The following is a 27,228-nucleotide window of genomic DNA, read 5'->3' on the forward strand; positions in this document are numbered from 1 at the left end:
TTGCTGCTGTTGAGATTGCCACTGCTGGTCCTACACTGACAGACATGTCCAAGGTATTGACTGTCTATTGAGATCTACAGTTTTACTGTATTTCTTTTGGCCTCTCTACCTTGCACGGGTTTTATAAACAAGAAACAGCTCTGAAAAAAATATTTAAAAAAAGTCATTGACGGTTCACTTTCCAAACAGCAAAGCTATTCCTGCAAACAAAAATTAGTAATTTTAGGGTGGTTTGTTGAAAAGCTATAGCTTTTTCATTTTCAAAGCAACAAACTTGTTGCTATTCCCCAAAGAGGGATTACATTTGGACCTTAACTATTAAAACACCCATGGCTTCCTCTATATATATTACCTGTGTATAAATTCTGGCATGGCAGTCATCTTCACTCCCCTTTTAACATTTTAAATAGCATAACAATTCTGATGGTGCACAGTGATATTAAACAAGTTATTGTGTACGAGTGGTTGGCATCCACTTACCCATAGCCATATATGTTGAGGTCACTTTGACTTTACTAAGGCTATGAATGTGTTAAATAGCTTAATAATAGACTGGTTCAGTATTAGGAGACCTCAGAGTGCTACACATGTAAATATAGGGAATTGTAGGCTTTGCAAAATTTGAAATTTACTGAAAATTGTGTGGCTGCAAAACATAATTTTTTGAAAAATTCGACAAAGCTGACAAATTTGAATTTCAAAGATATGCTCATCTTTCATAAGGAACCTTGTATTGTTTTATTATTGAGTTCACTTGTACTCCATGGTTTAAAGAGCTATTATAAAATTAAAAATGAACTTATGCACTCATCAACTTTGAAATTGCAAAACCAAGAGGGTAAATTTGTGGTATGGTGGAAATCACAGGATCGATAGACATGTTAATAATATGCAAATGATGAAAAAATGAAAACATCTCTTCAAATAATTTGGATTTATTCGGTTTTGAGTATGAGCACCACAAAGATTAATACAAGCACTTACACACCCTGACCTGCAATTAGACATGTTATATTTAATCAGTTCCTCCAAATCTTTTGTCTTCATTCCCAAAAAGTATTTAACCCATCAAAAAAAGTTTTGTCACATCCCTAATTTTAACAGTTCATTATTAGGCTGCTTACCATATTAACACCTGAAAACTCTACCATCAGTTAGGGTAATACAACTTTTTCTGCTGCCAAAAAAATTCAAGATCTACCTTATATTTTCAGTTCTAATAACATGGGAAACACAACTTTTATAATCTAACTAAAAACATCCATTACTTCACCAGGTCCTACCACTTTGTTTCCACCTACTGAGCACACTGCAGAAATCACAGTGCCACAAACACCAGGCACAACAATCAAACAATCATCTTCTGGTAAGAATTAGAGATGAGCAAGTTGATTCTTGGTGAATCAAATTTGTGTCGAATTTTAGGAAATTTGCTGGAAATGGCAAATTCCTATCATTTACAAATGGAAAAGCGCAAATTGATCCAAAAGATGCATAATATAGATTTACAGAAAGTAGAAAGTTACCACATCACTCTGTGTCACACATGACATCATATGTGACAACGCAGACCTCCCTGTAATGCATTGTAGCTGTCACTTGACCGACTACAGGGCAGCAAATAAGGAAGGGCTAACAAAGCCTTTGTTGCTGCTGTTGAGACTGCTAGTGCTGGTCCTATACTGCCGGTCATCTCCTTGCCTGCCCCAGCATATTTTATACTGTGCAGTTGCTGTTACATCTAATATTTTTAGATGCTCACGCTCCCCTGCCTATCCATTGAGCTCTACAGCTTTACTGTTCATCTGCTGAGAACTCTATCCTACACAGGGATAATTTGCTTTGAGAGCACCCATGGCTTTTTCCATGTGCGTCAACTCTATGTAAGTTCTAGCATTTGTAATATCTGCCCACTAGTGATGAGCGAATATACTCGTTGCTTGGGTTTTCCCAGCACACTCAGGTGATCTCCGAGTATTCATGAATGCTTGGAGATATAGCTTTCATTGCAGTAGCTGAATGATTTACAGCTGTTAGACAGCTTAAATACATGTGAGGATTCCCTAGCAACCAGGCAACCCATGTACTTAGGCTGGCTAGCAACCGTAAATCATTCAGCTGCGGTGATGAAAACTAAATCTCCGAACACTAACAAATACTCGGAGACCACCCGAGCAACGAGTACACTCTCTCATCAACACTGCCCACCCATCTTTAAATTTTAAAAAGCATAAAAATTCTGATGGTTTAGAGTGCTGTTAAACAAGCTATTAGTTAAGATTAATAATAATCCATTTACCTTACCCATAGTCATATAAGCTGAGGTCCCTGACTTTACTAAGTCTATGAATATGTAAAATAACTTTAGATGAGTTTCTTATAGACTTAGGAACCTTTTGAGCATTAAACAATTAATTCCATTCAATTGGAGGCTTTGTGAAATTTGCAATTTATGGCAAACTGATTGGCTGATAAACAGTTTTTTAAAAAATTCGACAAGGCTGACAAATTTGTATTTAAAAGATCTGCTCATCTTTTGTAGGGAACCTTGAATTGTTTTGTTCTATTTTTTTGTGCTCTCTTTTTCTCCATGGTTAAACAGCTTTTACAATGTAAAACACCTACGTATAGACTCCTCAACATTAAAAGTGCAACAAAAAAGGAAACATTTTTGGCATTTTGGAAATTATCTAACTAAACACATTAATTACTTCACCAGGTTCTACCGCCGTGTTTCCAACTACTAAGCACACTGCAGAAAGCTCAGTGCCACAAACACCAGGCACAACACTTCCACAATCATCTTCTGGTAAGGAATAGAGATGAGCAAGTCAATTCTTTTTTAATCAAATTTATGTCGAATTTTAGAAAATTCGCTGGATACGAAGAATTCCAACAATCTTCAATTCTAAATATTTAAACTGCCCCCAAAAATCCCTGCTTCTGTTTAACACAAAGCAGAAGACTAATGTCAGCAAATGAAGTCTTAAATGACACCAGATGCAACAATTCAGGCCTTGTAGCTAACACTTTGCATGGTATAGAACAGCCAATCAGGAAGGGCTATCAATGCGTTTGTTGCTGCTGTTGAGATTGCCACTGCTGGTCCTACACTGACAGACATGTCCAAGGTATTGACTGTCTATTGAGATCTACAGTTTTACTGTATTTCTTTTGGCCTCTCTACCTTGCACGGGTTTTATAAACAAGAAACAGCTCTGAAAAAAAAATTTTAAAAAAGTCATTGACGGTTCACTTTCCAAACAGCAAAGCTATTCCTGCAAACAAAAATTAGAAATTTTAGGGTGGTTTGTTGAAAAGCTATAGCTTTTTCATTTTCAAAGCAACAAACTTGTTGCTATTCCCCAAAGAGGGATTACATTTGGACCTTAACTATTAACCCCTTCACCCCCGGAGCTTTTTCCGTTTTTCCGTTTTCGTTTTTCGCTCCCCTCCTTCCCAGAGCCATAACTTTTTTATTTTTCCGTCAATTTGGCCATGTGAGGGCTTATTTTTTGCGGGACGAGTTGTACTTTTGAACGACATCATTGGTTTTAGCATGTCGTGTACTAGAAAACGGGAAAAAAATTCCAAGTGCAGTGAAATTGCAAAAAAAGTGCAATCCCACACTTGTTTTTTGCTTGCCTATTTTGCTAGGTTCACTAAATGCTAAAACTGACCTGCCATTATGATTCTCCAGGTCACTACGAGTTCATAGACACCTAACATGACTAGGTTATTTTTCACCTAAGTGGTGAAAAAAAATTCCAAACTTTGCAAAAAACAAAACAAAACAAAATTGCGCCATTTTCCGATACTCGTAGCGTCTCCATTTTTCGTGATCTGGGGTCAGGTGAGGGCTTATTTTTTGCGTGCCGAGCTGGCATTTTTAATGATAGCATTTTGGTGTAGATACGTTCTTTTGATCGCCCGTTATTGCATTTTAATGCAATGTCGTGGCGACCAAAAAAACGTAAATCTGGCGTTTCTAATTTTTTTCTCATTACGCCATTTAGCGATCAGGTTAATGCTTTTTTTTAATTGATAGATCGGGCGATTCTGAACGCGGCGATACCAAATATGTGTAGGTTTTTGGTTTTTTTTATTGATTTATTTTGATTGGGGCGAAAGGGGGGTGATTTAAACTTTTATGTTTTTTTTATTTTTTTCACATTTTTAAAAACTTTTTTTTTTTACTTTTGCCATGCTTCTATAGCCTCCATGGGAGGCTAGAAGCAGGCACAGCCCGATCGGCTCTGCTACATAACAGCGATCATCAGATCGCTGTTATGTAGCTAAAATGCAGGTGTGCTGTGAGCGCCGACCACAGGGGGGCGCTCACAGCCACCGGCAATCAGTAACCATAGAGGTCTCAAGGACCTCTATGGTTACAATGGAGGAGCATCGCCGACCCCCGATCATGTGACAGGGGTCGGCGATGCGCTCATATCCGGCCGCACGGCCGGATGCGGTAGTTAAATGCCGCTGTCTGCGCTTGACAGCGGCATTTAACTAGTTAATAGCGGCGGGTGATCGCGATTTCACCCGCCGCTATTGCGCGCACATGTCAGCTGTAAAAAACAGCTGACATGTCGCGACTTTGATGTGCGCTCACCGCCGGAGCGCACATCAAAGCGGGGGTCCCGACATGTGACGTACTATACCGTCACATGTCGGGAAGGGGTTAAAACACCCATGGCTTCCTCTATATATATTACCTGTGTATAAATTCTGGCATGGCAGTCATCTTCACTCCCCTTTTAACATTTTAAATAGCATAACAATTCTGATGGTGCACAGTGATATTAAACAAGTTATTGTGTACGAGTGGTTGGCATCCACTTACCCATAGCCATATATGTTGAGGTCACTTTGACTTTACTAAGGCTATGAATGTGTTAAATAGCTTAATAATAGACTGGTTCAGTATTAGGAGACCTCAGAGTGCTACACATGTAAATATAGGGAATTGTAGGCTTTGCAAAATTTGAAATTTACTGAAAATTGTGTGGCTGCAAAACATAATTTTTTGAAAAATTCGACAAAGCTGACAAATTTGAATTTCAAAGATATGTTCATCTTTCATAAGGAACCTTGTATTGTTTTATTATTGAGTTCACTTGTACTCCATGGTTTAAAGAGCTATTATAAAATTAAAAATGAACTTATGCACTCATCAACTTTGAAATTGCAAAACCAAGAGGGTAAATTTGTGGTATTATGGAAATCACAGGATCGATAGACATGTTAATAATATGCAAATGATGAAAAAATGAAAACATCTCTTCAAATAATTTGGATTTATTCGGTTTTGAGTATGAGCACCACAAAGATTAATACAAGCACTTACACACCCTGACCTGCAATTAGACATGTTATATTTATTCAGTTCCTCCAAATCTTTTGTCTTCATTCCCAAAAAGTAAGACTATTTAACCCATCAAAAAAAGTTTTGTCACATCCCTAATTTTAACAGTTCATTATTAGGCTGCTTACCATATTAACACCTGAAAACTCTACCATCAGTTAGGGTAATACAACTTTTTCTGCTGCCAAAAAAATTCAAGATCTACCTTATATTTTCAGTTCTAATAACATGGGAAACACAACTTTTATAATCTAACTAAAAACATCCATTACTTCACCAGGTCCTACCACTTTGTTTCCACCTACTGAGCACACTGCAGAAATCACAGTGCCACAAACACCAGGCACAACAATCAAACAATCATCTTCTGGTAAGAATTAGAGATGAGCAAGTTGATTCTTGGTGAATCAAATTTGTGTCGAATTTTAGGAAATTTGCTGGAAATGGCAAATTCCTATCATTTACAAATGGAAAAGCGCAAATTGATCCAAAAGATGCATAATATAGATTTACAGAAAGTAGAAAGTTACCACATCACTCTGTCACACATGACATCATATGTGACCACGCAGACCTCCCTGTAATGCATTGTAGCTGTCACTTGACCGGCTACAGGGCAGCAAATAAGGAAGGGCTAACAGAGCCTTTGTTGCTGCTGTTGACACTGCTAGTGCTGGTCCTATACTGCCGGTCATCTCCTTGCCTGCCCCAGCATATTTTACACTGTGCAGTTGCTGTTACTAGGGTTGAGCGACCTTTACTTTTATAGGATCGGGTCGGGTTTCACGAAACCCGACTTTTTCAAAAGTCGGGTCGAGTGAAATCGGCCGCTCCTATAAAAAAGTCGGGGTCGGGGTCGGCCGAAACTCGAAACCCAATGCAGTGCATTGGGTTTCCAATGGTTCCCAGGGTCTGAAGGAGCGGAAACTCTCCTTCAGGCCCTGGGATCCATATTTAAGTGTAAAATAAAGAATTAAAATAAAAAATATCGCTATACTTACCCTCAGAAGGGCCTTGGTACTAACCGGGAACATTCCTTCCTTAGAATCAGCCTTCCAGGACCTGGCGGTGACGTCGCGGTGACGTCGCGGCTTGTGATTGGTGGGCGGCCGCCCATGTGACCGCTCGCGCGACCAATCACAAGCCGCGACGTCACTGTGACGTCACCGGGGGTCCTGGAAGGGCTGATTCTTAGGAAGGAAGGCTGCCGGAACGAAGCCGAGGGTGAGTATATTCCTATTAGGTATATACTCACTCTCGGACACGCCCTGCTTCTTTCCGGCAGCCTTCCTTCCTAAGAATCAGCCCTTCCAGGACTTCCGGTGACGTCACGGTGACGTCGCGGCTTGTGATTGGTCGCGCGAGCGGTCACATGGGCGGCCGCGCACCAATCACAAGCCGCGACGTCACCGCGATGTCACCGCAAGGTCCTGGAAGGCTGATTCTAAGGAAGGAAGGTTCCCGGTTAGTACCAGGGCCCGTCAGGGGGTAAGTATAGCGATATTTTTTATTTTCATTCTTTATTTTACACTTAAATCTGAATTCCGATACCAATTCCCGATATCTTAAACATATCGGGATCGGTATCGGAATTCCTATTCCAGATTCAGAAGATCGCCGACTTCATGGCCGACCCCACACAGGCCAAAGTCGGCGACTTCTGAAAATTGCCGACCCGTTTCGCTCAACCCTAGCTGTTACATCTAATAATTTTAGATGCTCACACTCCCCTGCCTATCCATTGAGCTCTACAGCTTTACTGTTCGTCTGCTGAGAACTCTATCCTGCACAGGGATAATTTGCTTTGAGAGCACCCATGGCTTTTTCCATGTGCGTCAACTCTATGTAAGTTTTAGCATTTGTAATATCTGCCCACTAATAATCTGCAAATATACTCATTGCTTGGGTTTTCCCGAGCCCACTCGGGTGATCTCTAAGTATTTATGAATGCTCGGAGATTTCGCTTTCATCGCAGTAGCTGAATGATTTACAGCTGTTAGGCTACGTTCACATTTGCGTTGTGCGCCGCAACGTCGGCGCCGCAGCGCACAACGCAAACAAAAACGCGGCAAAACGCACGCTAAAACGCTGCGTTTTGCGCCGCATGCGTCGTTTTTGCCCGCAAGTTGGACGCAAAAAAAATGCAACTTGAAGCGTTTCTTGCGTCCAACGCTTGCGGCCATGCGGCGCAAAACGCAGCACAACGCATGTCCATGCGCCCCCATGTTAAGTATAGGGGCGCATGACGCATGCGGCGCCGCTGCGGCGCCCGACGCTGCGGCGCTGACCGCAAATGTGAACGTAGCCTTAGGCTACGTTCACATTTGCGTTGTGCGCCGCAACGTCGGCGCCGCAGCGCACAACGCAAACAAAAACGCGGCAAAACGCACTCTAAAACGCTGCGTTTTGCGCCGCATGCGTCGTTTTTGCCCGCAAGTTGGACGCAAAAAAAATGCAACTTGAAGCGTTTCTTGCGTCCAACGCTTGCGGCCATGCGGCGCAAAACGCAGCACAACGCATGTCCATGCGCCCCCATGTTAAGTATAGGGGCGCATGACGCATGCGGCGCCGCTGCGGCGCCCGACGCTGCGGCGCTGACCGCAAATGTGAACGTAGCCTTAGACAGCTTAAATACATGTGAGGATTCCCTATCAACCAGTCAACCCATGTACTTAGGCTGGCTAGCAACCGTAAATCATTCAGCTGCGGTGATGAAAACTAAATCTTCGAACACTAACAAATACTCGGAGACCACCCGAGCAACGTGTACCCTCTCTCATCAACACTGCCCACCCATCTTTAAATTTTAAAAAGCATAAAAATTCTGATGGTTTAGAGTGCTGTTAAACAAACTATTAGTTAAGATTATTAATAATCCATTTACCTTACCCATTGTCATATAAGCTGAGATCCCTGACTTTACTAAGTCTATGAATATGTAAAATAACTTTAGATGAGTTTCTTATAGACTTAGGAACCTTTTGAGCATTACACAATTAATTCCAGTCAATTGGAGGCTTTGTGAAATTTGCAATTTATGGCAAACTGATTGGCTGATAAACAGTTTTTTTTTAGAAAATTCGACAAGGCTGACAAATTTGTATTTAAATGATCTGCTCATCTTTTGTAGGGAACCTTAAATTGTTTTGTACTATTTTTTTGTGCTCTCTTTTTCTACATGGTTAAAGAGCTTTTACAATGTAAAACACCTACGTATAGACTCCTCAACATTGAAAGTGCAACCAAAAAGGAAACATTTTTGGCATTTTGGAAATTATCTAACTAAACACATTAATTACTTCACCAGGTTCTACCGCCGTGTTTCCAACTACTAAGCTTTCTGCAGAAAGCTCAGTGCCACAAACACCAGCCACAACACTTCCACAATCATCTTCTGGTAAGGAATAGAGATGAGCAAGTCAATTCTTTTTTAATCAAATTTATGTCGAATTTTAGAAAATTCACTGGATACGAAGAATTCCAACAATCTTCAATTCTGAATATTTAAACTGCCCCCAAAAATCCCTGCTTCTGTTTAACACAAAGCAGAAGATTAATGTCAGCAAATGAAGTCTCAAATGACACCAGATGCAACCATTCAGGCCTTGTAGCTAACAATTTGCATGGTATAGAACAGCCAATCAGGAAGGGCTATCAATGTGTTTGTTGCTGCTGTTGAGATTGCCACTGTTGGTCCTACACTGACAGATATGTCCAAGGTATTGACTGTCTATTGAGATCTACAGTTTTACTGTATTTCTTTTGGCCTCTCTACCTTGCACGGGTTTTATAAACAAGAAACAGGTCTGAAAAAAATATTTTTAAAAAGTAATTGACGGTTCACTTTCCAAACAGCAAAGCTATTCCTGCAAACAAAAATTAGTAATTTTAGGGTGGTTTGTTGAAAAGCTGTAGCTTTTTCATTTTCAAAGCAACTAACTTGTTGCTATTCCCCAAAGATGGATTACATTTGGACCTTAACTATTAAAACACCCATGGCTTCCTCTATATAGATTACCTGTGTATAAATTCTGGCATGGCAGTCATCTTCACTCCCCTTTTAACATTTTAAATAGCATAACAATTCTGATGGTGCACAGTGATATTAAACAAGTTATTGTGTACGAGTGGTTGGCATCCACTTACCCATAGCCATATATGTTGAGGTCACTTTGACTTTACTAAGGCTATGAATGTGTTAAATAGGTTAAAAATAGACTAGTTCAGTATTAGGAGACCTCAGAGTGCTACACATGTAAATATAGGGAATTGTAGGCTTTGCAAAATTTGAAATTTACTGAAAATTGTGTGGCTGCAAAACATAATTTTTTGAAAAATTCGACAAAGCTGACAAATTTGAATTTCAAAGATATGCTCATCTTTCATAAGGAACCTTGTATTGTTTTATTATTGTGTTCACTTGTACTCCATGGTTTAAAGAGCTATTATAAAATTAAAAATGAACTTATGCACTCATCAACTTTGAAATTGCAAAACCAAGAGGGTAAATTTGTGGTATTATGGAAATCACAGGATCGACAGACATGTTAATAATATGCAAATGATGAAAAAATGAAAACATCTCTTCAAATAATTTGGATTTATTCGGTTTTGAGTATGAGCACCACAAAGATTAATACAAGCACTTACACACCCTGACCTGCAATTAGACATGTTATACTTAATCAGTTCCTCCAAATCTTTTGTCTTCATTCCCAAAAAGTAAGACTATTTAACCCATCAAAAAAAGTTTTGTCACATCACTAATTTTAACAGTTCATTATTAGGCTGCTTACCATATTAAGACCTGAAAACTCTACCATCAGTTAGGGTAATACAACTTTTTCTGCTGCCAAAAAAATTCAAGATCTACCTTATATTTTCAGTTCTAATAACATGGGAAACACAACTTTTATAATCTAACTAAAAACATCCATTACTTCACCAGGTCCTACCACTTTGTTTCCACCTACTGAGCACACTGCAGAAATCACAGTGCCACAAACACCAGGCACAACAATCAAACAATCATCTTCTGGTAAGAATTAGAGATGAGCAAGTTGATTCTTGGTGAATCAAATTTGTGTCGAATTTTAGGAAATTTGCTGGAAATGGCGAATTCCTATCATTAACAAATGGAAAAGCGCAAATTGATCCAAAAGATGCATAATATAGATTTACAGAAAGTAGAAAGTTACCACATCACTCTGTGTCACACATGACATCATATGTGACCACGCAGACCTCTCTGTAATGCATTGTAGCTGTCACTTGACCGGCTACAGGGCAGCAAATAAGGAAGGGCTAACAAAGCCTTTGTTGCTGCTGTTGAGACTGCTAGTGCTGGTCCTATACTGCCGGTCATCTCCTTGCCTGCCCCAGCATATTTTATACTGTGCAGTTGCTGTTACATCTAATAACTTTAGATGCTCACACGCCCCTGCTTATCCATTGAGCTCTACAGCTTTACTGTTCATCTGCTGAGAACTCTATCCCGCACAGGGATAATTTGCTTTGAGAGCACCCATGGCTTTTTCCATGTGCGTCAACTCTATGTAAGTTCTAGCATTTGTAATATCTGCCCACTAGTGATGAGCGAATATACTCGTTGCTTGGGTTTTCCCAGCACACTCGGGTGATCTCCGAGTATTTATGAATGCTTGGAGATTTAGCTTTCATTGCAGTAGCTGAATGATTTACAGCTGTTAGACAGCTTAAATACATGTGAGTATTCCCTAGCAACCAGGCAACCCATGTACTTAGGCTGGCTAGCAACCGTAAATCATTCAGCTGCGGTGATGAAAACTAAATCTCCGAACACTAACAAATACTCGGAGACCACCTGAGCAACGAGTACACTCTCTCATCAACACTGCCCACCCATCTTTAAATTTTAAAAAGCATTAAAATTCTGATGGTTTAGAGTGCTGTTAAACAAGCTATTAGTTAAGATTAATAATCATCCATTTACCTTACCCATAGTCATATGAGCTGAGGTCCCTGACTTTACTAAGTCTATGAATGTGTAAAATAACTTTAGATGAGTTTCTTATAGACTTAGGAACCTTTTGAGCATTACACAATTAATTCCAGTCAATTGGAGGATTTGTGAAATTTGCAATTTATGGCAAACTGATTGGCTGATAAACAGTTTTTTAAAAAATTCGACAAGGCTGACAAATTTGTATTTAAAAGATCTGCTCATCTTTTGTAGGGAACCTTGAATTGTTTTGTTCTATTTTTTTGTGCTCTCTTTTTCTCCATGGTTAAAGAGCTTTTACAATGTAAAACACCTATGTATAGACTCCTCAGCATTGAAAGTGCAACAAAAAAGGAAACATTTTTGGCATTTTGGAAATTATCTAACTAAACACATTAATTACTTCACCAGGTTCTACCGAAGTGTTTCCAACTACTAAGCACACTGCAGAAAGCTCAGTGCCACAAACACCAGGCACAACACTTCCACAATCATCTTCTGGTAAGGAATAGAGATGAGCAAGTCAATTCTTTTTTAATCAAATTTATGTCGAATTTTAGAAAATTCGCTGAATACGAAAAAATCCAACAATCTTCAATTCTGAATATTTAAACTGCCCCCCAAAATCCCTGCCTCTGTTTAACACAAAGGAGAAGACTAATGTCAGCAAATGAAGTCTCTTTTGACACCAGATGCAACCATTCAGGCCTTGTAGCTAACACTTTGCATGGTATAGAACAGCCAATCAGGAAGGGCTATCAATGCCTTTGTTGCTGCTGTTGAGATTGCCACTGCTGGTCCTACACTGACAGACATGTCCAAGGTATTGACTGTCTATTGAGAGCTACAGTTTTACTGTATTTCTTTTGGCCTCTCTACCTTGCACGGGTTTTATAAACAAGAAACAGCTCTGAAAAAAATATTTTTAAAAAGTCATTGACGGTTCAATTTCCAAACAGCAAAGCTATTCCTGCAAACAAAAATTAGTAATGTTAGGGTGGTTTGCTGAAAAGCTATAGCTTTTTCATTTTCAAAGCAACAAACTTGTTGCTATTCCCCAAAGAGGGATTACATTTGGACCTTAACTATTAAAACACCCATGGCTTCCTCTATATATATTACCTGTGTATAAATTCTGGCATGGCAGTCATCTTCACTCCCCTTTTAACATTTTAAATAGCATAACAATTCTGATGGTGCACAGTGATATTAATGAAGTCATTGTGTACGAGTGGTTGGCATCCACTTACCCATAGCCATATATGTTGAGGTCACTTTGACTTTACTAAGGCTATGAATGTGTTAAATAGGTTAAAAATAGACTAGTTCAGTATTAGGAGACCTCAGAGTGCTACACATGTAAATATAGGGAATTGTAGGCTTTGCAAAATTTGAAATTTACTGAAAATTGTGTGGCTGCAAAACATAATTTTTTGAAAAATTCGACAAAGCTGACAAATTTGAATTTCAAAGATATGCTCATCTTTCATAAGGAACCTTGTATTGTTTTATTATTGTGTTCACTTGTACTCCATGGTTTAAAGAGCTATTATAAAATTAAAAATGAACTTATGCACTCATCAACTTTGAAATTGCAAAACCAAGAGGGTAAATTTGTGGTATTATGGAAATCACAGGATCGACAGACATGTTAATAATATGCAAATGATGAAAAAATGAAAACATCTCTTCAAATAATTTGGATTTATTCGGTTTTGAGTATGAGCACCACAAAGATTAATACAAGCACTTACACACCCTGACCTGCAATTAGACATGTTATACTTAATCAGTTCCTCCAAATCTTTTGTCTTCATTCCCAAAAAGTAAGACTATTTAACCCATCAAAAAAAGTTTTGTCACATCACTAATTTTAACAGTTCATTATTAGGCTGCTTACCATATTAAGACCTGAAAACTCTACCATCAGTTAGGGTAATACAACTTTTTCTGCTGCCAAAAAAATTCAAGATCTACCTTATATTTTCAGTTCTAATAACATGGGAAACACAACTTTTATAATCTAACTAAAAACATCCATTACTTCACCAGGTCCTACCACTTTGTTTCCACCTACTGAGCACACTGCAGAAATCACAGTGCCACAAACACCAGGCACAACAATCAAACAATCATCTTCTGGTAAGAATTAGAGATGAGCAAGTTGATTCTTGGTGAATCAAATTTGTGTCGAATTTTAGGAAATTTGCTGGAAATGGCGAATTCCTATCATTAACAAATGGAAAAGCGCAAATTGATCCAAAAGATGCATAATATAGATTTACAGAAAGTAGAAAGTTACCACATCACTCTGTGTCACACATGACATCATATGTGACCACGCAGACCTCTCTGTAATGCATTGTAGCTGTCACTTGACCGGCTACAGGGCAGCAAATAAGGAAGGGCTAACAAAGCCTTTGTTGCTGCTGTTGAGACTGCTAGTGCTGGTCCTATACTGCCGGTCATCTCCTTGCCTGCCCCAGCATATTTTATACTGTGCAGTTGCTGTTACATCTAATAACTTTAGATGCTCACACGCCCCTGCTTATCCATTGAGCTCTACAGCTTTACTGTTCATCTGCTGAGAACTCTATCCCGCACAGGGATAATTTGCTTTGAGAGCACCCATGGCTTTTTCCATGTGCGTCAACTCTATGTAAGTTCTAGCATTTGTAATATCTGCCCACTAGTGATGAGCGAATATACTCGTTGCTTGGGTTTTCCCAGCACACTCGGGTGATCTCCGAGTATTTATGAATGCTTGGAGATTTAGCTTTCATTGCAGTAGCTGAATGATTTACAGCTGTTAGACAGCTTAAATACATGTGAGTATTCCCTAGCAACCAGGCAACCCATGTACTTAGGCTGGCTAGCAACCGTAAATCATTCAGCTGCGGTGATGAAAACTAAATCTCCGAACACTAACAAATACTCGGAGACCACCTGAGCAACGAGTACACTCTCTCATCAACACTGCCCACCCATCTTTAAATTTTAAAAAGCATTAAAATTCTGATGGTTTAGAGTGCTGTTAAACAAGCTATTAGTTAAGATTAATAATCATCCATTTACCTTACCCATAGTCATATGAGCTGAGGTCCCTGACTTTACTAAGTCTATGAATGTGTAAAATAACTTTAGATGAGTTTCTTATAGACTTAGGAACCTTTTGAGCATTACACAATTAATTCCAGTCAATTGGAGGATTTGTGAAATTTGCAATTTATGGCAAACTGATTGGCTGATAAACAGTTTTTTAAAAAATTCGACAAGGCTGACAAATTTGTATTTAAAAGATCTGCTCATCTTTTGTAGGGAACCTTGAATTGTTTTGTTCTATTTTTTTGTGCTCTCTTTTTCTCCATGGTTAAAGAGCTTTTACAATGTAAAACACCTATGTATAGACTCCTCAGCATTGAAAGTGCAACAAAAAAGGAAACATTTTTGGCATTTTGGAAATTATCTAACTAAACACATTAATTACTTCACCAGGTTCTACCGAAGTGTTTCCAACTACTAAGCACACTGCAGAAAGCTCAGTGCCACAAACACCAGGCACAACACTTCCACAATCATCTTCTGGTAAGGAATAGAGATGAGCAAGTCAATTCTTTTTTAATCAAATTTATGTCGAATTTTAGAAAATTCGCTGAATACGAAAAAATCCAACAATCTTCAATTCTGAATATTTAAACTGCCCCCCAAAATCCCTGCCTCTGTTTAACACAAAGGAGAAGACTAATGTCAGCAAATGAAGTCTCTTTTGACACCAGATGCAACCATTCAGGCCTTGTAGCTAACACTTTGCATGGTATAGAACAGCCAATCAGGAAGGGCTATCAATGCCTTTGTTGCTGCTGTTGAGATTGCCACTGCTGGTCCTACACTGACAGACATGTCCAAGGTATTGACTGTCTATTGAGAGCTACAGTTTTACTGTATTTCTTTTGGCCTCTCTACCTTGCACGGGTTTTATAAACAAGAAACAGCTCTGAAAAAAATATTTTTAAAAAGTCATTGACGGTTCAATTTCCAAACAGCAAAGCTATTCCTGCAAACAAAAATTAGTAATGTTAGGGTGGTTTGCTGAAAAGCTATAGCTTTTTCATTTTCAAAGCAACAAACTTGTTGCTATTCCCCAAAGAGGGATTACATTTGGACCTTAACTATTAAAACACCCATGGCTTCCTCTATATATATTACCTGTGTATAAATTCTGGCATGGCAGTCATCTTCACTCCCCTTTTAACATTTTAAATAGCATAACAATTCTGATGGTGCACAGTGATATTAATGAAGTCATTGTGTACGAGTGGTTGGCATCCACTTACCCATAGCCATATATGTTGAGGTCACTTTGACTTTACTAAGGCTTTGAATGTGTTAAATAGCGTAAAAATAGACTACTTCAGTATTAGGAGACCTCAGAGTGCTACACATGTAAATATAAGGAATTGTAGGCTTTGCGAAATTTGAAATTTACTGAAAATTGTGTGGCTGCAAAACATAATTTTTTGAAAAATTCGACAAAGCTGACAAATTTGAATTTCAAAGATATGCTCATCTTTCATTAGGAACCTTATATTGTTTTATTATTGTGTTCACTTGTACTCTATGGTTTAAAGAGCTATTATAAAATTAAAAATGAACTTATGCACTCATCAACTTTGAAATTGCAAAACCAAGAGGGAATATTTGTGGTATTGTGGAAATCACAAGATCGATAGACATGTTAATAATATGCAAATGATGAAAAAATGAAAACAACTCTTCAAATAATTTAGAATTATTCGGTTTTAAGTATGAGCGCCACAAAGATTAATACAAGCACTTACAGACCCTGACCTGCAATCAATCACGCTGCTCACAGCTCCCCAAGAAACATGCTGCCTGGAATTGTCTTTTTAAGAGATAATAATAATAATAATAATTTTTATTTATATAGCGCCAACATATTCCGCAGCGCTTTACAACTTATAGAGGGGACTTGTACAGACAATAGACATTACAGCATAACAGAAATCACAGTTCAAAACAGATACCAGGAGGAATGAGGGCCCTGCTCGCAATCTTACAAACTATGAGGAAAAGGGGAGACACGAGAGGTGGATGGTAACAATTGCTTTAGTTATTTGGACCAGCCATAGTGTAAGGCTCGGGTGTTCATGTAAAGCTGCATGAACCAGTTAACTGCCTAAGTATGTAGCAGTACAGACACAGAGGGCTATTAACTGCATAAAGTGTATGAGAACACGATGCAAGGAACCTGATTATGTGTTTTTTTTTTTTCTATTTTTAATAGGCCACACAGGGATAGTTAGGTTAATGCGTTGAGGCGGTAGGCCAGTCTGAACAAATGAGTTTTTAGGGCACGCTTAAAACTGTGGGGATTGGGGATTGATTAATCGTATTAACCTAGGTAGTGCATTCCAAAGAATCGGCGCAGCACGTGTAAAGTCTTGGAGACGGGAGTGGGAGGTTCTGATTATTGAGGATGCTAACTGGAGGTCATTAGTGGAGCGGAGGGCATGGGTAGGGTGGTAGACTGAGACCAGAGAGGAGATGTAGGGTGGTGCTGAGCCATGGAGTGCTTTGTGGATGAGGGTAGTAGTTTTGTACTGGATTCTGGAGTGGATGGGTAGCCAGTGTAATGACTGGCACAAGGTAGAGGCATCGGTGTAACGGTTGGTGAGGAATATGATCCTGGCAGCAGCATTCAGGACAGATTGGAGCGGGGAGAGTTTGGTAAGAGGGAGGCCGATTAGTAGAGAGTTACAATAGTCCAGACGGGAATGAATAAGAGAAACAGTAAGAGTTTTATCTATTGGCACAGTTTTGAGAAGTTTCAGTACCATTTGTTCCACTGCAAAATTACTGTAACAAAGAGTTGTTAGTCTGTAAAGAGCAGCTCCTATATGGGCTGCACACAAAGAACAGGATGCAGGCTCAATAGTAAGTCTCTAGTTTCATACATTAAGTCTCACAGAACCACTGACCAACCTATAAACTTACCATTGAGTATATAAACCCTTAAATCTGGCCAGTTCATGAAGGAACTGTGCATTTTAGAGCATTGTTTTGTCCTGCCGTGAATGTCTCGGTACCCATATCGGTCGTGATCAGCAGCACAAAGAAGTCACTATGATTTATATATATTCAAATCACCCTTTAGTAGATCCAAAGTCAGTAAGATTACTGCATACAATTTTCATATTAGGATTAATAATACAACTGTAGTTAGTTAACTCCTGGCTTTGCTGCTTTGTTCATTGACTGTATCTGCACAGGCATGCTTATATGACCGAAATCCGGTTGATACTGGGAGGAATAAAGTTAGTTTTTCCCTAGTAATTTTTAGTATAATGTTTGGGCATGTACATACCTCTATTTATCTTCAGATTAACACCATATCTGTAGGGTAATAGTGTTTTCAAAGTGGAAAATTCCCTTTCAAACAAAACCTTTTTATACAATTTAGTAAGTGTCTGAATTGTTATTTTATCTCTGTAATTTTTGCTGTTCTATGAATAGTTTATTCACTTTGTCTGCTCTTTTTCTAAAGAATGGGAAAATATCAGGTTTCCTCCAACAAAAAATATTTTTTGCAAAGCAGTAAATGATCTGATACAAACTAAAGTACTTTAGCATCAGTTTATTAAGTTTCATAATAGTGAACAGGAACCATTAAATTTGTTGTTTTTTCCGAAAAACTTTAGTTGACCTGTGTCTTAAATGCTATACTTTATCAGTACCTCCAAATCTTTTGTCTTCATTCCATTAAAGTAAGTCCATTTTGCCCATCAAAAAAAGTTTTGTCACATCCCTAATTTTTACAGCTCATTATTAGGCTGCTTATTATATCAATACCTGAAAACTCTACCAACAATATCGGTAATAGAACTTTTTCTGCTGACAAAAAATTCAAGATCTACCTTATATTTTAAGTTCTAATAACACGGGAAATACAATTTTTATTGTTATTTTATCTCTGTACTTTTTTCTGTTCTATGAATAGATCATTAATTTTTGTCTGCTCTGTTTCTAATGAATGGAAAAATATCAGATTTCCTCCACCAAAAATAATATTTATTTTGCAGTTCAGTAAATGATCTGATGCAAATCAAAGTACTTTAGCATCAGTTTAAGTTTCATAATAGTGAACAGGAGCCATTAAAATTTGCTATTTTTACAAAAAAACTTTAGTTTACGTGTGTCTTAAATGCTATACTTAATCAGTTCCTCGAAATCTTTTGTCTTTATAACCCAAAAATTAAGTCCATTTTACCAATCAAAGTTTTATCACATCCCTAATTTTTACAGCTCATTATTAGGTTGTTTATTATATCAACACCTGAAAACTCTACCAACAGTATGGGTAATCCAACTTTTTCTGCTGCCAAAAAAATTCAAGATCTACCTTATATTTTCAGGTCTAATAACATGGGAAATAAAACTTTTATAATCTAACTAAAACATCCATTACTTCACCAGGTTCTACCAGTTTGTTTCCACCTACTGAGCACACAGCAGAAATCACAGTACCACAAACACCAGGCACAATAATTTCACAATCATCTTCTGGTAAGAATTAGAGATGAGCAAGTTGATTCTTGCTGAATCAAATTTGTGTCGAATTTTAGGAAATTTGCTGGAAATTGCGAATTCCTATCATATACAAATGGAAAAGCGCAAATTGATCCAAAAGATGCATAATGTGGATTTACAGAAAGTAGAAAGTTACCTCATCACTCTGTGTCACACATGACATCATATGTGACCACGCAGACCTCCCTGTAATGCATTGTAGCTGTCAATTGACAGGCTACAGGGCAGCCAATAAGTAAGGCCTAAAAAAGACTTTGTTGCTGCTGTTGAGAATGCTAGTGCTGGTCCTATACTGCCGGTCATCTCCTTGCCTGCCCCAGCATATTTTATACTGTGCAGTTGCTGTTACATCTAGTAACTATAGATGGTCACACTCCCCTGCCTATCCATTGAGCTCTACAGCTTTACTGTTCATCTGCTGAGAACTCTATCCTGCACAGGGATAATTTGCTTTGGGAGCACCCATAGCTTCTTCCATGTGCGTCAACTCTGTATAAATTCTGGCATTTGTAACATCTGCCCACTAGTGATAAGCGAATATACTCATTGCTTGGGTTTTCCCGAGTACACTCTGGCAATCTCTGAGAATTTATGTATGCTCGGAGATTTAGTTTTCATCGGTTCAGCTGAATGATTTACAGCTATTAGACAGCTTGAATACATGTGAGGATTCCCTAGCACCCAGGCAACCCATGTACTTAGGCTGGCTAGCAACTGTAAATCATTCAGCTGCGGTGATGAAAACTAAATCTCCGAACAGTAACAAATACTCGGAGACCACTCGAGCAACGAGTACACTCTCTCATCACCACTGCCCACCCATTTTTAAATTTTAAAAAACATAAAAATTTTGATGGTTTAGAGTGCTGTTAAACAAGCTATTAGTTACGATCAATAATCATCCATTTACATTACCCATAGTCACATAAGTTGAGTTCCCCAACTTTACGAAGTCTATGAATGTGTAAAATAACTTTAAATGAGTTTCTTGCAGTCTTAGGAACCTTCTGAGCATTACAAAATTAATTCCAGTCAAATGGAGGCTTTGTGAAATTTGCAATTTATGGCAAACTGATTGGCTGATAAACAGTTTTTCTAAAAATTCGACAAGGCTGACAAATTTGTATTTAAAAGATCTGCTCATCTTCTGTAGGGAACCTTGAATTGTTTTGTACTTTTTTTTGTGCTCTCTTTTTCTCCATGGTTAAAGAGCTTTTACAATGTAAAACACCTACGTATAGACTCCTCAACATTGAAAGTGCAACAAAAAAGGAAACATTTTTGGCATTTTGGAAATTATCTAACTAAACATATTAATTAATTCACCAGGTTCTACCGCCGTGTTTCCAACTACTAAGCACACTGCAGAAAGCTCAGTGTCACAAACACCAGGCACAACACTACCACAATCATCTTCCGGTAAGGAATAGAGATGAGCAAGTCAATTCTTTATTAATCAAATTTATGTTGAATTTTAGAAAATTTGCTGGATGTGAAGAATTCCAACAATCTTCAATTCAGAATATTTGAACTGCCCCCCAAAATGCCTGCTACTGTTTAACACAAAGTAGAAGACTAACATCAGCAATTGAAGTCTCATATGACATCAGATGCAACCATTCAGGCTGCCCCATAATGCCTTGCAGCTATCACTTTGCATGGTATAGAACAGCCAATCAGGAAGGGCTATCAATGCCTTTGTTGCTGCTGTTGAGATTGCCACTGCTGGTCCTACACTGACAGACATTTCCAAGGTATTGACTGTCTATTGAGCTCTATAGTTTTACTGTATTTATTTTGGCATCTCTACCTTGCACAGAGTTTATAAACATGAAACAGCTCTGAAAAAAATATTTTTTAAAAGTCATTGACTGTTCACTTTTCAAACAGCAAAGCTATTCCTGCAAACAAAAATTTGTAATTTTTGGGTGTTTTTTTGTAAAGCTATAGCCTTTTCATTTTCAAAGCAATAAACCTGTTGCTTTTCTCAAAGAGGGATTACATTTTGACCTTAACTATTAAATCACCTATGGCCTCCTACATATATATTACCTGTGTATAAATTCTGGCATGGCAGTCATCTTCACTCCCCTTTAACACTTTAAATAGCATAACAATTCTGATGGTGCACAGTGATATTAAACAGGTCATTGTGTACAAGTGACTGGCATCCACTTACCCATAGCCATATATGTTGAGGTCACTTTGACTTTACTAAGGCTATGAATGTGTTAAATAGCTTAAAAATAGACTACTTCAGTATTAGGAGACCTCAGAGTGCTACACATGTAAATACAGGGAATTGTAGGCATTGCAAAATTTGAAATTTATTGAAAATTGTTTGTCTTCAAAACATAATTTTTTGAAAAATTCGAAAAACGTGATAAGTTTGAATTTTTAAAGATATGCTCATCTTTCGTAAGGAACCTTTTATTGTTTTATTATTGTGTTCACTTGTATTCCATGGTTTAAAGAGCTATTACAAAATTAAAAATATAATCATGCACTCATCAACTTTGAAATTGCAAAACCAAGAGGGTAAATTTGTGGTGTTATGGAAATCACAGGATCGATAGACATGCTAATAATATGCAAACGATGAAAAATGAAAACAACTGTTCAAATAATTTAGAATTATTCGGGTTTAAGTATGAGCGCCACAAAGATTAATACAAGCACTTACAGACCCTCACCTGCAATCAGTTACGCTGCTCACAGCTCCCCAAGAAACATGCAGCCTGGAATTGTCTTTTTAAGAGATGTGTATTGGCACAGTTTTGAGAAGTTTCTGTACCATTTGTTCAACTGCTAAATTACTGTAACAAAGAGTTGTTAGTCTGTAAAGCACAGCTCTTGTATGGGCTGCGCACAAAGAACAGGTCGCAGGCTCAATAGTAAGTCTCTACATTCATACATTAAGTCTCACAGAACCACTGACCAACCTATAAACTTACCATTGAGCATATAAACCCTTAAATCTAGCCGGTTCATGCAGGAACTGTGCATTTTAGAGCACTGTTTTGTCCTGTTGTGAATGTCTCGGCACCCATATCGCTCGTGATCAGCAGCACAAAGCAGACACTATGATTTATAGATATACAAATTACCTTTTAGTAGATCCATAGTCAGTAAGATTACTGCATAAAATTTAAATATTAAGATTAATAATGCAACTGTATTTAGTCAACTCCTGGCTCTGCTGCTTTGAGCGTTGACTGTAGCTGCACAGGTTGGCTTGTATGACCGAAATCCGGTTGATACTGGGAGGAATAAAGCTAATTTTTCCCCAGTATAATATTCGGGCATGTATATAACTCTATTTACCTTCAGATTAACACCATATCTGTAGAGTAATAGTGTTATCAAAGCAGAAATTTCTCTTTCAAGCAAAACCTTTTTATATAATGTATTAAGTGTCAGAATTTTTACTTTATTTCTGGAATTTTTGCTGTTCTCTGAATAGATCATTCATTTTTATCTACTCTGTTTATAATGAATGGAAAAATATCAGGTTTCCTCCACCAAAAATAATATTTATTTTGCAATGCAGTAAATGATCTGATGCAAACTAAAGTACTTTAGCATCAGTTTAAGTTTCATAATAGTGAACAGTAAACATTAAAATTTGTTATTCTTACAAAAAACTTTAGTTTACGTGTGTCTTAAATGCTATACTTAATCATTTCCTCCAAATCTTTTGCTTTCACTCCCTAAAATTAAGTCCATATTATCCATCAAAAAAAGTTTTGTCACATCCCTAATTTTTACAGCTCATTATTAGGTTGTTTATTCTATCAACACGTGAAAACTCTACAACAGTATAGGTAATCCAACTTTTTCTGTTGCCAAAAAAAATCAAGATCTACTTTATATTTTCAGTTCTAATAATATGGGAAACACAACTTTTATAATCTAACTAAAAACATCCATTACTTCACCAGGTTCTACCAGTTTGTTTCCACCTACTGAGCAAACAGCAGAAATCACAGTACCACAAACACCAGGCACAACAATTTCACAATCATCTTCTGGTAAGAATTAGAGATGAGCAAGTTGATTCTTGGTGAATCAAATTTGTGTCGAATTTTAGGAAATTTGCTGGAAATGGCGAATTCTTATCATTTAAAAATTGAAAAGCGCCAAATGACCCAAAAGATGTATAATATGGATTTACAGAAAGTAGAAAGTTACCACATCACTCTGTGTCACACATGACATCATATGTGACCACGCAGACCTCCCCGTAATGCATTGTAGCTGTCACTTAACAGGCTACAGGGCAGCAAAAAAGGAAGGGCTAACAAAGCCTTTTGTTGCTGCGGTTGAAACTGCTAGTGCTGGTCTTATACTGCCGGTCATCTCCTTGCCTGCCCTAACATATTTTATACTGTGCAGTTGCTATTACATGTAATAACTATAGGTAGTCACACTCCCCTGCCTATCCATTGAGCTCTACAGCTTTACTGTACATCTGTTGAGAACTCTATCCTGCACAGGGATAATTTGCTTTGGGAGCACCCATGGCTTCTTCCATGTGTGTCAACTCTGTATAAATTCTGGCATTTGTATAATTTGCCCACTAGTGATGAGCAAATATACTCGTTGCTCCGGTTTTCCTGTATTTATGAATGCTCGGAGATTTCGTTTCATTGCGGCAGCTTAATGATTTACAGCTATTAGACAGCTTAAATACATGTGACGATTCCCTAGAAACCAGGCAACCCCCACATGTACTTAGGCTGGCTTGCAGCTGTATATCATTCAGCTGCAGTGATGAAAACTAAATCTCTGAACAGTAACAAATACTCGGAGACCACCCGAGCGTGCTCAGGAAAACCCGAGCAACAGGTTACAGTCTTAGAAACCTTTTGAGCATTACACAATTAATTTTAGTCAATTGGAGTCACCATGTGTCTCCATCCTGCCCCATTTATCTCCATCCTGCCCCATGATCCTGCCCCATCTGTCTATTCTTGCCTCCTGTGTCTCCATTCTTGCCCCTATGACTCCATTCTTGTCCATGTCTCCATTTTTGCCCCTGTGTCTCCATTCTTGCCCCCTGTGTCTCAATTCTTGCCCCCTGTGTCTCTATTCTTACCCCCTGTGTCTCTACTCTTGCCACCTGTGTCTCTATTTTTCCATCCGTGTCTCCATTCTTGCCCCCTGTGTCTCTATTCTTCCCCATGTCTCGATTCTTGCCCCCTGTGTCTATATTCTTCCCCCTGTGTCTCCATTCTTGCCCCCTGTGTCTCCATTCTTGCCCCGTATCTCCATTCTTTCCCCTGTGTCTCCATTCTTGCCCCCTGTGTCTCCATTCTTGCCTTGTGTATCCATTCTTGCCCCTGTGTCTCCATTCTTGCCCCATGTCTCCATTCTTGCCCCTGTGTCTCCATTCTTGCCCCCTGTGTTTCCATTCTTGCCCCGTGTCTCCATTCTTGTCCAATGTATTCATTATTGCCCCCTGTATCTCTATTCTTCCCCTGTGTCTCCATTCTTGCCCCCTGTGTCTCTATTCTTCCCCCTGTGTCTCCATTCTTTCCCCTATGTCTCCCATCCTGCCCCACTCTACCACTTTCAATATAAATAAAAAAGTTCTCCTTACCTTGCCACGCTCCTGGGGCGAAGTTCTGTGCTCGCAGTTCCAGTACACACTTGCCGGCGAATGACAATGACGTCATACGCCGGTGACATGCACACTGACATCAGCTGGCAGCCTCCGATTGGCTGTCAGCTTTTAACTATTGCCGTGCACGGTGCACGTCTATAGAGTTTAACTGAACCTGCATCTCGGATTCAGGTTCAGTTACTGAAGTGTCAGGGCCCTGTTGCTGTAAGAGAGGGGCCTGATGCAGGCCCCCTCTGGTCATCAGGCCCCATATGCCAGTCAGGGCAGTAATGCTGTAATGGGTTTTATTCATATAGAGCTGGTGTATATTTATTGATTTGTATAGAAGCATGAGGTGAATGTGGGTTTCTGATTTTACTGTTTTTAGCATGTTTTAACCACTGTTGTCAATAAAGTTTTCTCCTTTTTAAATTCATATTGGTGATGTGCATTCTATATAAGTGGTTCCTTTTTCCTCTCCCCAGAGTAAACAGATATTGAGCGTCTGGTTAGTGCTGCCATCCCAGGTTCATCCTTTGTAACCAGCATTGATCAGCAATGAGTAGACGCTCCAGGGACTAAGTCCTGGTTTTCATCTACTGAGCATGCCCGTGGGACGACCTCTCATTGGAGGCCAGAGGTCAAATGCTCAGGTCCTGTAGCAGCTCTGATTGGACCACTGGGAAGGTCCCAGAATGCTGAATCTATAAAAGCTTTGCATGGCCACTTGGCCATGCGCTAGTATAAAGCTAATATCATGTGTGTGTGGATGCGTGTGTGTTATCTGGTGAAAGCTCCTACTGATCCCCTTCCCTAGTGTTGTATGTGGTTGGGTGTTTGGAGCTGACTAGCACCAGATAGTGCAATCCAGCATAAGAGCACAAAATACTGCGTCATTTCAGCAGCATTCACCAGTGTGGCGCCATGCGCAACTAGTGCACTTTCCAGGCCCTAGTTAGGGTGGTTAGGTGCATCCGCCAAAGCGACACTGCAGGCACCTAGCGTGCTAAATCTTTTAGCATTTAGTTTTCCCCTGGCACCGCAGTTGTGGCACCGAGTGCTAGTGGGTCTAGAGGGACTCTAACCCTGTGTCCTTGGGGTAGAGTGACCAAAAACTAGCGTTCACTCTGGTATTGCAGCCCTGTGACGCAACAGGGTTCACCTCCTTACATACCAGATGAAGCTAACCCATGTGTGTTCACATTATACCGCCATATGCTGTCCTCCATTACCGAGCAGCAGGTGTCATCTCTGCACGGTGGACCCTGGGCTGCGACTGTACCTTATTTCTTCCTTAATATTATTTGATGCGTTCTGCCAGCCCTAGCAATAGGTTTCCATTCCAATGAGGTCACACAATGATTTGATTATTTAATTGTTTGCTTCTCTTATATAACAAGACTGTGTATGTCTTGAATAGCTTTAAAAAGGTTTAATACATTTCAAGGAGACTTCAGAGTATTACACATTTAATTCCAGGCGTTTGGAGACTTTGCAAAATTTGCAGATTGCGGCAAAGTGATTAGTTGAAAAAGCAATTTAAAAAAAAAAAAAAGTTGACAAATTTGAAATGTAAGATTTGCTCATCTTTAGTGAGGAATCTTTTATCGTATTAAACACTTTGTTGTTCTGTTTTTTCTACGTGGATAGAAAAAGAACTATTATAAATTTAAAATTGTACTTATACACCTTCCAACACTGAAACTGCAGCAACAAAAGGAAAAAGTATAGAATAATCCAAATCACAGAGTCAATAGAAATGTTAATGCTATGCAAATGGTAAAATAATTTAAACATTCTGCCAGATAAATCAATGTTACTGATTGTCACTGAGTTATTGATATTGTACTGTGTAATGTGTTTTCCTAAAATGTGCAATTTATTCACAATGCATAACTGATTATGGTCTTAACTTTATAATTTTAACTAAAATGCATCAAAAATATATTTTTTTTTCATAGGACCTACAATTTCAACAACTTCTACAACAACCACACCATTTGTTCCACCTGAATCTGGTATGTTATCAATTTTAACAAACAAATCTCTCTTCATTAAAGTTGATTACTTTGTTTACTGTAATTCTGTGGAATATATTTTTATTCAATAGAGATTTATTTATTCTTGTCTAACAAATTAGAACTGAAGAAAATATTTGCAGTAAGGCTATGGCTTCTCAGATACATCAAATCACATTATTTTCACAACAGCCACAGTTCAATCAAATCTGTCCACATTTGTCTTTCCATGAGTTTCCTTGGTGACTTAATTCCTTTTTTACAGTCAACACATTCTCACTAAGAAACATGTGGCATAAACCACACCTGAAAGAGTAAAATTTTTTTTATTCAAAGCTTGCAGCACATAGCTTGTGGATTTGTTGTGTCAATGGAAATGCCAGGAAAGACAACTGCAAGAACTAAAGTGAAGGTTTATTAAAGAGTTTTTGCTAGAAAAATGGAGCTGGGGAATAACTGGGTGGGATGGGACATCGTTATACAAATCAAATTCACCAACTGTGCCCACATCTTTTCCAACATAAATCATGCTCCAATCTCCAGTTGGAGTAGCATTTCTGATAAAGTATACGGAGGTGCATGCAACAGATAAGATGCACTAAATTCATAAAAAGGTGTACGCCACTTAGAGAATTTGGTGCATCATACT

At 38.6% G+C, this 27,228-nt stretch overlaps 1 protein-coding gene and 1 long non-coding RNA gene across 7 annotated transcripts in view; both read left to right on the plus strand.

Annotated features, from left to right (window-relative positions):
• LOC143808059 (IgGFc-binding protein-like) overlaps positions 1-27,228 on the plus strand; it is a 210,735-nt gene that overhangs the window by 152,364 nt on the left and 31,143 nt on the right. For all 6 annotated transcript variants that reach the window (XM_077290315.1, XM_077290316.1, XM_077290317.1 and 3 more), the window contains one exon: positions 26,523-26,579. In XM_077290315.1, coding sequence (XP_077146430.1) covers positions 26,523-26,579 — 57 coding nt within the window. The remainder of the gene's footprint in view (positions 1-26,522; positions 26,580-27,228) is intronic.
• Positions 16,879-22,988, plus strand: LOC143808063 (uncharacterized). The gene is made up of 3 exons (XR_013221870.1): positions 16,879-18,932; positions 20,286-20,375; positions 22,898-22,988. It is a non-coding gene; the product is annotated as an uncharacterized LOC143808063 (long non-coding RNA).

This window comes from Ranitomeya variabilis, chromosome 2 (assembly GCF_051348905.1).
Source record: "Ranitomeya variabilis isolate aRanVar5 chromosome 2, aRanVar5.hap1, whole genome shotgun sequence".
In the NCBI taxonomy this organism is placed as follows: domain Eukaryota; kingdom Metazoa; phylum Chordata; class Amphibia; order Anura; family Dendrobatidae; genus Ranitomeya; species Ranitomeya variabilis.